The 14,448-nt window shown below is 40.7% G+C and overlaps 1 protein-coding gene across 1 annotated transcript in view; it reads left to right on the forward strand.

The window, feature by feature from the left end:
* LOC144824215 (uncharacterized) overlaps positions 1 to 14,448 on the forward strand; it is a 52,327-nt gene that overhangs the window by 19,008 nt on the left and 18,871 nt on the right. Inside the window, exons 3-4 of the mRNA XM_078683363.1 lie at positions 5,441 to 5,493; positions 10,709 to 10,805. Coding sequence (XP_078539489.1) covers positions 5,441 to 5,493; positions 10,709 to 10,805 — 150 coding nt within the window. The remainder of the gene's footprint in view (positions 1 to 5,440; positions 5,494 to 10,708; positions 10,806 to 14,448) is intronic.

The following is a 14,448-nucleotide window of genomic DNA, read 5'->3' on the forward strand; positions in this document are numbered from 1 at the left end:
GAATTCCCATAATCGAGATTTGATAACATCAGTGCCTGTTCTATTGGTACTTGGTAAATGTGGTCCACAGACTTGGACCAAACCACAGAATCAAGTTCGGCAACGCTATTTTTAGTGATCCAAAGTTCAGTCTTAGTTGGCTTTATCTTTAGAAAGTTGGTAGACATCAACTGATGTACCTCCAACAGGGTGTAAGTCAGGTTGAAGTGTGACGATGGGCTATATATGACCAGATGAATTCTGCTGGTGCAGATTAAATAAAATCTGCATTTATTTATAATCTTATAAAGTGCAACAGCTACCCACATAGGGTTTCTTGGCGCTAATGAAGAAGGTAAGGTGACATAGCCACTGTTTAAAATAACCAGGTTTTCAGCTTTATTTCGAAATGCAAGAAGTGAAGTACACTTTATCTGAGACTCAGGAAGAGTGTTGCACAGTCTGGGGCCCAAAACACTGAAAGAGTGACCATCCATATGGGCCAGTCTAAACCTGGGCAGAGAACACAGGTCCTGGTTCATTGAGCTTAGCATATGAATGGGTTGATAAGGCACCACCAGCCCTTGGATATAACGCAGACCCAAATCAGCTTTAGACCTGTTCATATAGCACAGGGCTTTGAATTAAATGCACTTAGTAATCGAGAGCTAGTGGAGCTCATGGAAAATATGGGAAACAGAAGCATATTTTGGCAGCCAAAACAGAAGTCTGGCTGCTGAGTTCTGGATAAGCTGTAATCGTCTAATCAAAGCCTAATCCGATGCTTAAATGCAACACATTGCAACAATCTAGCCTTCATAGAGTAAGGGCTTGAATCAGAGTCCTTTGAGCTGGCAAAGTGAGCATCCAGATAACCTTTCTCACTCACTTGAGCACCCTGAAGCAGGAAGAGGTGACCTTGGCTACCTGAGGATTCTTAGATAGACTATCATCCAGCAAAAGGTTTTTGGCCTTAGATGAAGGTTTGAGGAGGGCCTCCAAAGAAGCAGACCAATGCTGTGGACTCTATTAAGAAGGATTCTTACTCAGGACCATGTCATTCATCTTATCCCCATTGAGCTTATATAGGTTGTTATTCATACATAAGGAGATTTGGCACAAGCCCACCTGGTTAGGAGCAGAGGATCCAAGGTCGCTCACAGATGACAAATAAAAGATGACCTGGGTGTCATCTGCATAGGAAAACAGGGTTAGGACGCAGCTCTCCACTACATCAGCTAAAGGTTGAATGTAGATATCAAACAACATGGGGATTAACACCGAACCCTGAGGTACGTCTGAGGTGAGAATCCTAGAAGCCGACCTCTGTTAGCAGATAAAACTTGAAACGTCTGATCTTTAAGGAATGTTGGTAACCAGTTCAGTGCTGTATTGTCAAGCCCCAACATCCTCAGTCTTTCAACTAAAATAGGGTGGAACACAGTATCAAAGGCTGCGCTGAGATTGAGTAAAATAAGTGCAACTGTTTACCCCTTCATCTAAACGTAGTCTTACACAAGCAAGCATGAAAAACTGTACCCCTAATTTGCTGAGTGGCATTGTGAGAGGTGTCAGGTAAATGTTAAAAAGGAGTTAGGATAGAAGAGTCCTTGAGAAGCCCTGCAAAGACTATCGCTAGTATCTGAGGTGCATGGTGGCATGAGTGTGTCTTGAGTCTACCCAGTAAGAAAAGAATGGGACCATTGACCTGTGAGAGGAACACATCCTATATTCTTCAATCTCTGTAACAATATTGCATTGTCAATGGTGTCAATGTCAATGGTTGCCATCAAGACGTCAGAAAGGATCAGGCCAGCATTATGCCCTCTGTCCACCAGAAGCCAAAGGTCATCAAGTATGGAAAAGACCACAAGTTCGATGCTTTTGACCAGGCTTGATTCTGGTTCAAAAGGATGCAATAGATTGTTGGCGCCAAAAAAAGACCACAACTGCATAAACAATAGCTTTTCAAAGACCTTTGCTGAAAGCGGTAGTTCACTGATACAAGTGGGCTATAAGCTCCATGAGCCAGAAAGAGAAGTCAAAAGCCTCTAAGATGGAAGATGCCCAACTCGTAAGATTAAAGGCCTTTTGGCATCTACCATTAATATGGCTTCATTGATCTTACACTGTGATAATGTCAATGGCCTTTTTCAAATAGTGGGTGTTATCTCAGAGTTGATGTCCTGGAATGTAGCCATTTTGGTCCTTACGTAACATATACACTACCTTACTAGCCACCCACAGCACAGTGGCCATGTTCATCACATATAATGAGAATTAAGGAAAGTGATGGGCCTGTATGTATTCAGCAAGTTTATGCAAGTAATCTAGCACATCCTTAATGAAAACTCCAAAATATGATTAAAGAGATTTACAAGTGGGTTTTTCATTATCTCAGTGAAACTTTTATTACATTTGGTGGAAATCCCACCCTTCCCACAAGCTGTTCCATTGGGCCGGCCTGTTAAGTTCCTCACTGTTTCATTATACTTATATAGGAAACCAATGTCACTGCATCTTCTGATGTACAATGGCTCAGATTAATAGAATTGAGATCATTGTTATATTAGATTAATATATAAAGGGCCAGATGTAGGTGGCCAATTACCGGTTGGTAACGGCCGAATTCAGCCGTTACCGACCGGTAATTGGATTTTGAGATGTAGGAGCATGCTTTACAGAATCTGTATTTTACCGAATCTGTATTTACAGATTCGGTAAAATTACCGAATCGGTAAATACAGACTCGGTAAAAATACCGAGTCTGTAAAAGCACATGTAGGTAGCACATCTTTGAGTGCCGCAGGCCTTTCAGATTCGGTATTTTAACACCCAATCCAATTGGGTGTTAAAATACCGAATTCAGGTGTGCATGCACATGTGTGCATGCACACCTAGCCTTGTGACAGACAGACATGCCCTTAGGGCATGTCTGTGTGCCACATGGCGCACATGCCTATTTTTGGGGTGCCAGAGGGTGTCAAAGTGACACCCCCTGCACCCTTGCAAAATTCGGTATTTACCGATTCTGTAATTACAGAATCGGTATTTCCCATTGATTCCTATGGGCTTCACAGCCCATAGGAATCAATAGGAAATACCGATTCGGTATTTACAGATTCGGTAAATACCGAATCTTAATGATTCGGTATTTACAGAATCTGAAATACCTACATCTCCCCCCTTCATATTTACCGACTCTTAAATACCGAATCGGTAAAATTCGGTATTTAAGAGTCGGTAAATATGAATTACCTACATCTGGCCATAAATGTTTAAATGGTAGACTTTCTGATAATGTATCAAAAAGACCTCTCTAATATATTTCACATTATTTGTGCTTCTACTAATCAGAGGATCTTGCAACCTCCCTAACATGTTTGGATTTCTTCTCTTTATGTGGACCTTCTTCATACCACTATTGCCCGTACATACCATTCGTAACCATTTATACTTTCTAGAAAAGCCTTTCTAAGCTTGGTTTTAGCCTCCTATTTGTACATGTCGAGTATATCCTTAAAAACTGTTCTGTCTGTGAGGCTTCCACCTATCAAATCTCAATCTTTTGGTGCTTCTTTTTTCACTACGCATGTTGTTCGTGATATGATCTGCCCATGCATTGTCGCCTTCAAAGCATCCTAGCTCATAGCTTAATGGGTATAATTATCATTTATTTAAAAAACTTTAGCAATAAGCTCCTTGGTCATTTTGATACATGATTCATTATACAATAGTGAATGTTCCCATCTGCACCTAGTCGTACTGTACTGAAGGGAGGGAAACTCAATATCAAGCAGTATTAATGAATGAAAACACTATTCAAAATTTTGTAGATACAGTTTTTTTTACAGACTTCATAATGTAAGAAAATAGCCCAATCTGGCTTCAGATTGGGCCATCAATTGTTCTTTTTGCATTTGTCACCCCGAGTGGGACCCGTATGCCCAGACGTGGGTCCTGTGCTCTGTATGCCACTGGAGTCAAGCTGTCCTGGTTGATGAGGTGTGAAATCCTGAAACCGGTCCTAGAATGCTTGTTTCCAGTCCAGGGAGGACCTGGCCTGGCATTTCGGGCTGGACTGTTCCCATTGGGTGCAGGGTCAAGACTGATTTGCATATGGCTGGGTTCAAACTGGAATGGCATGGTGAGCAAAAAAACGATGGATTTAGGCCCATATCTCTGTACTGGGATGAATCTATGACATTGTTCTGCATTCTGTCCATCAATTATTCTTTTTGCATTTGTCACCCTGAGTGGGACGGGTATGCCCAGATGTGGGTCAGGTGCTCCCCATGCCACTGGAGTCAAGCTATCCTGGCTGATGAGGGGTGAAACCCTGAAACAGCTCCTAGGATGATTGTTTCCAGTTCAGGGAGGACCTGGCCAGGCAGTTCTGGCTGGACTGTTCCCATTAGGTGTAGGGTCAAGACTGATTTGCATATGGCTGGGTTCAAATTGGAATGACATGGTGAGCAAAAAAACATGGATTTAGGCCCAGATCTCTGTACTGGGGTTAATGTATGACATCGTTCTGCATTCTGTCAATCAATTGTCCTTTTTGCAGATTTATATCTAGCAAAAATGCAGGTATAATCCAAAGCATACAATGACTAGTTTATCTAGGGCCTAATAGTGCAGAATCATCTGAAACTGAAGCACCGCTTTGTGAGTCTTTGGCTTATTCAATTATCTTGCAGGATTTGGTGGATCCAATGTTATGGACTGAATAAAAATATAGTCAGTTATTTATATGTTGCCCTACTTGTTGCCTTGAGGGAGAAGTATAGATTAATTAGGGCTGGGGAGTTATCATCTGTTAAACCCTGGTAATTTGTCTTAGCTTGGTTCCATGCCCTAGAGCAATTTTCACCCAGAGCCATCGAACTTTAGTATCCACAGAGGAGTATAACATCTAAGCTTTAAGCTCCGTGTTTAGCAATATTGTGAATTCTGTGTGTGCTACTCATGCATAAAAAAGAGACTATCCTGGGAAGCTGATATGCAATTTAGGATGCTTTAGTATCTGAAAATGTGTCTTACAATTAAACCACAGATGGCTGATTGCTTATCAGCCGGGTGAAAATGTAATTATTCTTGTGCTTGTAATTTAGTACATTATAAGACTTAATTCTCAAGGAACTCATTTTACTTAAGAATAAAGGGGGAAAGCCAAACTGGGCTTAAATATGTAACCTTCTTTGTGACTGTTGAATGGTAAGAATCTCTTTCCCCATGCATCCCACCGGCTTATCAATCCAATCAACTCCTTCCCCCTTCCCTTCAATGTCCCTCTGACGCTCTCCAATGGCCCCAACGTTTCACCTACATGTGTAATTTCCACACCTTCCCCCCGTAGTGCCATGCAGCTTCACCATTGGTGCTGCAATTTTCCTATGTCCTATGTGCTTAATCAATTAACCAATGCCAATACATTTTGAAACCACACAATCAATTTCAGAACTTGATAAAGCAGGAGATTAAGCCGATGGCAAGAGAGAAAAAGAATGAAAGGTAAAACAGAGGAAGAAAAAAGCAATTAGGAAACAATCTACTGAATCATATAATCATATAATGTTTTAAGAGTCTTCATCTACAGGCATCCTGTCATGATGAGTGGGACATGAATACCCTTTGCACATGGTTCTAGAAAGAGGTTTCTCATATCCATTCGACGCGCTGCGCTAAACACAGGAATGACTCCAGACTTGCAATTGGTGATGGCCGTCTTTAATGTTTAGGGAATACGATCCTTGTGGTCCATAGTGTCTTTGATACGCAATTGTGATAGATAGATGCTGCAACCTGGAATTTCTTGTCAGAATTTTGGGGACTGTGTTATCTGTTATTCTTCTACATCAATGAAATGCTGAACTTGAGTCAGAGAAGCAGTCTAGAGCAACATTCATGTTAAATGATTTAGAATTGAATTTGAACATTAGTCCAGGAGACATTAATGGATGATTAACTCTAATATTGCACTTGATTGTTTATTAGAAGAGGTAATAGAAGCCTCATTTTGCACAGACTGCTATGTCCTTCCTTGAAGATGTATGGTCTAAAGGTATTGCTTTAGAAGAGCATATGATTGCTGTTTGTTACATGAACTATATGATTACAATGAGCATCTATCTAGTTACAGTTTATGAACCAGTCAGTTAAAAGTAATCTGAATCACAGCACATTATTGCACAACTTTAAAACTTGTTCTCTTTAGCAAAGAACAAATAATATATTATTTGCATATATCATATACATTTTAAATGTTTTTCAGCTTAAGGAAAACACATCGTTTTGACACATAGATTGTCAAAAGGTGTATCAAATATAATATCAGAAATTAGAGTCCAGAGACAGTATAACAGCTATTCTAAAAGTCTTCTCTTGTCTTTAGATATAAAAGCTTTTGTAGTGCAATATCAGAGCTCCTGTAGTGCAGAGCAAGCTCTTCCGTGGAACCAAGGAGTGTGTTTCCAATTTATGTCTCCTGCCCCTTTCCATGGGTCTCCTTCTAAACTACCTGATATCAGATTACCGGTGGAAATGATTTAATTTAAATGTGGAAGCACACATCCCTTCCGTTGAATCTGATTGCAATATTTATGCTTCGTGACACATCCTAACTACTGTTAGCTTAAAATGGTTCAGAATCAATGCATATTCCATAACTCTTCAGCTTCAGTAAACAAATGGAACCTTTCTCCTGCAGTAACTTTAAAACTAGCCAACTTAACTGTGTCTGTGTTCCAGCAGACCGAAATTCGATTGTTTACTTAAATCTCATTATTTTTAGAAGTTTCCACTATCATGCTGAAAAAATCTAGAAGTATAACTAGTTGTGGGCCTTCCAGGATATGCTTAAATGTTTTTAGAAAGCACCCTTTATTTGATGATGCATTCATCAAAGTACACAAGTATAGTACAGGGGCGGCATATATGGTTGAAAGGGACCCTCTGCTCAACAGATTGACAGGCCGCTCTGAAATTCTGGGAGAACACGTTTTTGTAAGATCTTCCACCATTACATGGCTTTGTCTGTTTTTTTTACTCCTTGTTTTTTTCTTAGATGGCATGTATCCTTATTTAATAATGTCACAGTTAACTGTATTTCCAAATGAAAATCATCCATATCAGAAATATGATCCTCAAGTTTTGACCTCCTACCAACAAAAATAACAAATGTAGCACAAAAGATTTCCATTTTGGTGCTGATTTTTGTCCCAGACACTTCTTGTGTGATTTCATTCTATTTCACCTCTGTGAGGATGTGAGATAACTAGCGAAGAACTGTTCCAATTTGATCTTCAGAGTGTTCACCCTCATATATGTTTTGCAAGGGCATATCTACAGAGTAACCCTGCAACTTTACTTGCAAGGGGGTATGAGCTGCTTAAGAGCCTACGTTAAAACTTCATAGCTGATGTTACTAAATGGGATATCTCATTCTCCAGCATATTTATATCTGTTTTGTCATTTACTAAGTAATTAAGTGTACATTCTCACATTTATCCTGATGATGGTAATTGGTGGAGTACCCACAACAATACCAGTATTTCTTTAGCCCCTTTGAAGTAAATTATTTCATAGGGGCATACTCACTAGTTAAATGAAAATGTCAAGGATCTGGGCCAGATCCATTAGAGGAGCTAAGACTATTATTATTATTTTCTTTTTCCAAGTTCTCAGCTTCTAAAACAGCCCTTTTCACCTTTCCTTCTAAGAAGTACCCTCTCTTCTTACAATTGGATCTCTGCTTCTTTGGGCTTAGTGTAAAGAAAAGTCTCTGACCCCGCTTGCGAGAAGAGATTATGAACAATGCTATCCTGGATCCTGCAGAGGTGCGTTGTGAAAGAGGCCCTCAAAGAAACACGTGTTTTATTTAGTCTAGAATTATTTGTTGCAGATAATGGAGTTTGCTGGAGCATCACAAATCTCATGACATGAAATCTCTTACATCTGGTCTCTCACATCCCTGTTTGTGCTGCTTCCTCAGCTGCCAATTAAGTTATCATACATTTGGCCTTAACTTTATTGATTAGCTGGTCATTGCAATCAGGCTAATTTATTTGAGTGAATCCTGAGAGTTGCGATATTGCATGGTGATGGGGTAATAGTGTAGCTATTGTCTCTGCCATTTGAATGAATTCTGATGTGACTTGGATCAATTCTGTACCTAGTTCTTTTTGTTTTCTTTTAATTATATTCCTGGAAAGTTTTTTTTATAGCACTGAGCACCATAATTGAATTCTGCCAGGTCATCTTATTGCTTTAGCTATATGTCATGGGGTAAGATGAGAGGCATACAGATCTGAGCACACATCATTGTTCACAAATTGATGAAGATATCGTGCAGCCCACAGATCCTAAACTGAACATGGAGTCAATGGAGTAAACAGAAAGCTACAACAGAGTATCAGGGGATCCATTTTGCCTTGCCTTCCCCACTTCTTGATGGTACTTCAACACCCCCTTAGCAGCCAGTCTCACTGGAGTCCAGTCGTATTCCAAGATGTGTTATTTTTAATAGAACAGAGAGTCTCATAAGGCCCAGTCTGAGTTAGGAGACCAAACCGCTTGGACTGCATACTTCTTTAAACTGGTCACTTTGAGCTTGTGCCTGTGGCACAAGCACCTCCAGCTGTGTCTCCATAAGGCTTATAGGAATGCCTTCATTTTGGCTTCCTCGTGTCGCCACGTTCCACTTATTAAAACTACGAGTGGGCAACTGTCAACTTCAGTAACTTTCGTTTCTACCCCAGCTCTAGAATTTCAGCATTCTAGAGCATTTCAAGTTTGGCTCAGTTGACAGCATCTTTAGTCGCTCAATGTCTATAGGCATGTCTTATCATCTCTCCTTGACCCCACCTCTAGAACACAGCGTTCCCCTGATAAGCGTGACCTGCTTGCTGCAACAATCAGGAATGGCGACCAGCGTTTGGCGTTCATAAAGAATGAGAGGTGCCGCGACATTTTGGCGGACAACTGAGATTTAAAAAAAAGAAGCACGAAGCACTAATGAGCGGAGGTTTGAAACGCCGCCAGAACAAGAAGAGGGATACGAACGTCTTCAACAAAAGGCCTTAGAGATAATGAGCTGAGGTTTGAAACGCCGCCATAAGAAGAAGAGGGATACGAACGTGTTCAACAAATGGCCTTAGAGAAGCTAATCCAACTGGATATAGCGCACTCGAATACAGGAGCATTAGCGGCTGCATATTGCCCACATAATCACAGCAACACGCAGCGTCTAGGATAAGTAAGAATCTGCAATCTGAGAGAACGTGTTCATGTTATTTCAGATAAGAATTATACAGCCCTGATGAGAGTCCTGAGAGGAAACACCAGTACTCGAAACGCATCGGCATATTGGCTAAATAGGCTAAGACATTGAATTTGAATTGTTTCACTGTACAATTAAGGGATTCAAAAGAAAAATGTTTTCCTTGTCTAAAATGTATTCATTATAGTGAATTACTGTACAATCAAAGAGATTCAAAAGGGAAATGTTTTTCTTGTTTAGATTGAATAGTGCAAATTGAGAATTTCAAAATAAATGTTCTTGTTTTATGACAATACTTATTCACAATTATTGTTTGTATTGTTTAGGATATTGTTCTTGTGAGCATGGTCACTTTATTTATGATTTGAGTTGGATTATGAAATGCTTTGGAATGAAATGTTTTCGGATTTTGTTGTGAAATATTTATGTTTTTTTCTCTGCACACGGATGTATGAGATTTAAAACAAATTACATAAAAGTGAAAAGGGTATAAATAAATATACCGAGATAAACAGAAGCAAGGTGTTTGTCTTTAGTTGAAAGGATTTTTCTGAGAAATAATAGTGAGGTGTAGGCCATTCTCCCTGAGAGTATATTACTATCAGGATCACAGCATCAGACAGAGCATGGCGACATTTGGGATTACTATAAACACATTCAACGTTTTGAACAACCAAGTGAATTTTAGGTGCGCAAGTGTTATGTGATTCAGAATTGTGTGAAATTCCACTAAATGAAAAGTTGTAATGCATAAGAATGTCTTTTTTGCTGAGCCAGTAGTTAAATGCAGATTAAAAAACCATGAATGGAAAATTAAATAAAATCGATTTTAGTCCTTGGGCAAAACTCCTAGCAATCTGTATAGACTTATAATGCTATACTGGTTTGCAGAACTGTTTGCTAGTAATAGAACTACGGACCAGAGGTATCAAAGATTTGTTTCTATTCTCAGTCTGTGGGAATATAGTTTATTTATATGGGCTTATGTGCTCAAAAACAATACATGGGATAAAGTGCCTGTGTCATCCATGGAAGGATAATGCAAGTCACTGAGGAGTCCCAGGACCATATAGAGAAACAAAGCAGAAGGCTCCAAAACTTTAGAATGCCATGGAACTCTGAGGGGGCATGCAATATTGTTTTAATGTATGGCAGAGGGTGTAGCGTCCTGCCAGCCCAGGTACTCTCCAATAACCACGCCACACAAAGAGAGTAATTTTACACATCTTTATTCCACTGTGTGTGAGTCAGAACTCAACTTTAACTCATCTCTCCAACGCTTATGTCACAGGCCTACTGTGTACAGTGAGAACCAAAAGACTTCCAGCATTCTTTAATTCACAAGACACTACAGAGGGTATTTGATTCCTTATAATATATGGTCAAACCATCCCCTTTGTCATAAATGGCGTATACCTTGAGTGTCTATTTCTTTCATGTTCATTGCAGAAAAGAAGAATTTAATCCAAATCTGTACAGTGAAATTAAATACACCTGGAAAAAGCAGTCAGTAATTTTGGACAAAAGATATCAGAATACGTTTAAGGTGAGTCACATCTAAACAATGCTGTGGCTCTGATTGGGTAGAAACGTGCACAGAGTCTACCTGTCTTGTAATGACTTTCAGCTTGAAAAAAACATGTGTCCAATGATATCATCTTTCTACTGGTCACCTTTCCTATTTTAAAAAAATCATCAGAAAAGGAAAGCTTAGTTCCAGTTTTCCTTGTTTCAAAGCCAGCTGCTCAACCTGGCTCTGGCAGCAGGCACTGTGGTATCAGAACTCAATTGTAATGACTTATTAGAGTTGAGCCGTGACATCATTCTTTGTGACAGGTGACGAGATGTGTCAGATGTCCTCTGTAATAAGTAGACTGGCATTCGTGCAAGGATTGAGTGCTTCGCTGTGGTATTAAAGGATGATATCACTGCTTTACGTAATGCGAAACCTCCGGCATTATGTCATCCTCATGCTAGGTCTATCAGTAAAACAGCTAAAGAAACGTCCTACCAGTATGTACACCTTTTTAAAAACGCACAGTGAAATTTCCAAAACGTTCTAGAAACCGATGAATCCTCCCTCACTATTTTTGTTCGATTGATGGTCAAAAAATAAAGAGATTTGTTTTAATTGTTAAAAATATTGCGTGCGTTTACTATCCAATATGTTGTTTCTTCCAAGTTCCAAGCATTTCTGTGGTGAGGATGTTGCAGTTCCTGTAAATGGTTGCATAAGCTTGTTATGCAATGGAAAAACAAACAGAACCTGTTTTGGAAATAAAGTCAGAACTGGAAGAATACATGGCAGTAAATATCCGCATACCAGCGGAGTGCTACAGTCATGCCTCTTTTCCACCTCCCCCTCACTTCGTTTCACTTCACTTCAATTGTGTATGTACAACAGAGAGGGGAGAGAGAGAATTATCTCCAAACTTCCAGGGCAGCTTGGATGATGAAAGCAAGTCCTGTCTACAGTCCGCAACATCACGCGACCTTTGCCCCCAGTGGCATAAAAGAATGTGCCTTACACAATCTTTGACTCCAAGCCATCATGGGAAGTGACATCACATGACCTGGTACGCCAGTATCATAAGGGTTATTGCCATGTGTAAGTGCTTAGTTTTAAAGTGCTTACATAATGAAGAACCTTAACATAGATTAACATATAGTTTGGATATATTTATGTGGTTGATGCATGAAACGCCCGTGCACAGTATAATTTTTACTTAAAGTAAAACGTTAGTTATTTTTTCATTTTTAAGTTGAGCATCTCCCTCTGCACTAGATGGTGTGAACGTGTTTAGAAGAAGGAAAGCGGCGTAAGGCAGGCGAGTGGGACGTCCTAAAATAAGGGGGAATGAAACTGGAATGGACACCAAGGGGCTGACTCTGGGTTTGGGGAGGGGAGAGAGGCTGGGGGCTGCACGGGTGTCTTTAAAACGAACGAGATAGTAAAGGACAAATCCGGTTGAAGGAAAGAACAGGTTGGGTGGAAGAAAGGGGCAGGAGATGAAAGAGTTATACAGGAAGAGACCCAAAGAGAGCGCTAGTGGAGAGAATCGAAAACGTGATCAGAGGGCAAAGAGGGTGTTAATAAGCGGGAGAAGAGCGAAGACGCGACAGAGAAAGAAAGATAGGCGGGGTATATAGGAGAGAACAGTGAGAGAGGATGGCAAGAAGGAATAAATAAAGGGGTGGTGAAGAGAGGATGGGTGTAAATAAGTGGTGAGAGAAGAGTGAAAAGAATACTAAGTAGCAAAATTAGTGAAATAAAAGTGAGATAGGACAGTAAGGGGGAGCTAAGAAAATGGTGGTCAGATGGAGGAGCAGGACGGTTGAAGAGGGATCAGAGGTGGCTTTGGGAAGAGCTAGATAGTGAGAATGGACATGAAGGGGATGAGAAAGAGATGAAGGCAGGGAAGGTTGGGGATCAGAAAAGGCGCATGGTGACGGGAGTAATAGAGAAGCTGGTGAAAAGATGAAAGGATGAGAGAGGCGGCGAGGGAGCAAAAGAGTGAGAAAGAGTCAAGGCAGGAAGAGATGAGGGTGGATAGTTGAGGGCGACGTGAAATTGCAGAGATATGGGAAAAGAGGGAGGGCAGATGGAGATGTACACAAGAGAGGGGGATGGCAGGATGAAGTGATGGTGATTATCAAAAATGTAAATACCAGAACATTCCGGGAAGTCACGTTATTGGCAGAAAACCCTACTTTAAACTACAGATGGCAATATGACACCTGCGGAACCTCATGAGTAACATCACAAGAGATGTCACACTTATGAATGACAGAAATAGCCTAGAGGATAAAAGATGGTGACAAACATTCAAGGAGAGTCGAAATCCTGGTGTAAAAGTAGTAGAGCAACAGTACACAGTAAGCCAGAATAAAGATGGAAACCAAGTTGGATTTGCTTTGCAAGTGTATGTGGTAAGCAGACTGAGTGTGGGTGTAAACCCTACTGCCCCAATTATCATATATTTCACACCTACACAATCTGCAACCCTAAATCTCTTCAATCCCCTCTCTCCAAATACTCTGATGATGTCACCTCTTCAGTTGCATTCTACTCACTCAGTGCTGCACCCAATGCTGCTCCTTTCATGACATCTACCATGTGCTTCTGTACTCCTTATATCCTCTTGGTGTTTTTGCCCATCACATGCTCAGAGTGCTGTACTCACTCTCATGGCCCTCCCCCCACTGCTGCTGCCTACTCATGTTCCCCCAAGGTTGCTGCTATTATATTTTGTCCACCCTGTGTTGTCACCTCTCCCTTTTGCCCCTTCTTTGGTGCGGCCCACTTGTGATACCTTGCCCCAGTGCTGACTCTCATCTCCCTATAATGCAGTCTGCCTCTGATATCCCCAGTTGACTTGAACCATTGCCTGAATGTGGGACCCAGATGGACCTGGGTGAGGAATAGTCGGCCAGATGGCTCAGGGCGTTTGCCATTCTCAGATTCCCTCTGCTTTGCAGCACATTTTCTAAACACTGCTTTGAAATACTGACAAAACCTGGCTGCAACTCTGACGTGGGAAGCAGATTAGGCCTAATTGCAAGAACTGCCAACTTTAAAACATGGGGAATCAGGTTCCAGTCCCCAAGCAGACTCAATATCCTGGTATTCTGGGCAAATCAGCTAGGGTCATATGTACAAACGTCACCTTTGGCGATTTCCAAATAGTGATTTGATAGAAATCACTATTTGGAAATCGCAAAATGAGGTGTACATAGGAAAGTAGTCCACTATTAATGATTCCTACAAATTCGCAATTGAAATTAGGACATTTTGTATTTGGAAATCGCACTGATGCACTGGATGCAGAATGATGGCGTAAGAACCAGGAAGTTTAGAAATACCGGCTGTGGCCATAACTCAAAAGCCAAGGAAGGAATGGTCCAGTGTGACTACTGGAGGTGAAAATCAAATTTCCCAACAACGCTATGTCTTGGGATGATAGGGAAAAGGATCTTGGCAGCAGGAAGTGGAAAGTTGCATTTTCAGATAAGTAGCTGGAGCTACTGACAGAGGAATGTGTGGCACACATGGACCAGCTGTTTGGCAAATGCATAATTTTCTGTACATGAGGCCCAGAAAAACTAAAATTTGGAAGAGCACCCTGGAAAAAGTGAACTCTCTTGGTGTCACTCAGAGGACCCTACCTGAAATAAACAAAGGCTGGTAT

Source organism: Lissotriton helveticus, chromosome 3_1 (assembly GCF_964261635.1).
Source record: "Lissotriton helveticus chromosome 3_1, aLisHel1.1, whole genome shotgun sequence".
NCBI lineage: Eukaryota > Metazoa > Chordata > Amphibia > Caudata > Salamandridae > Lissotriton > Lissotriton helveticus.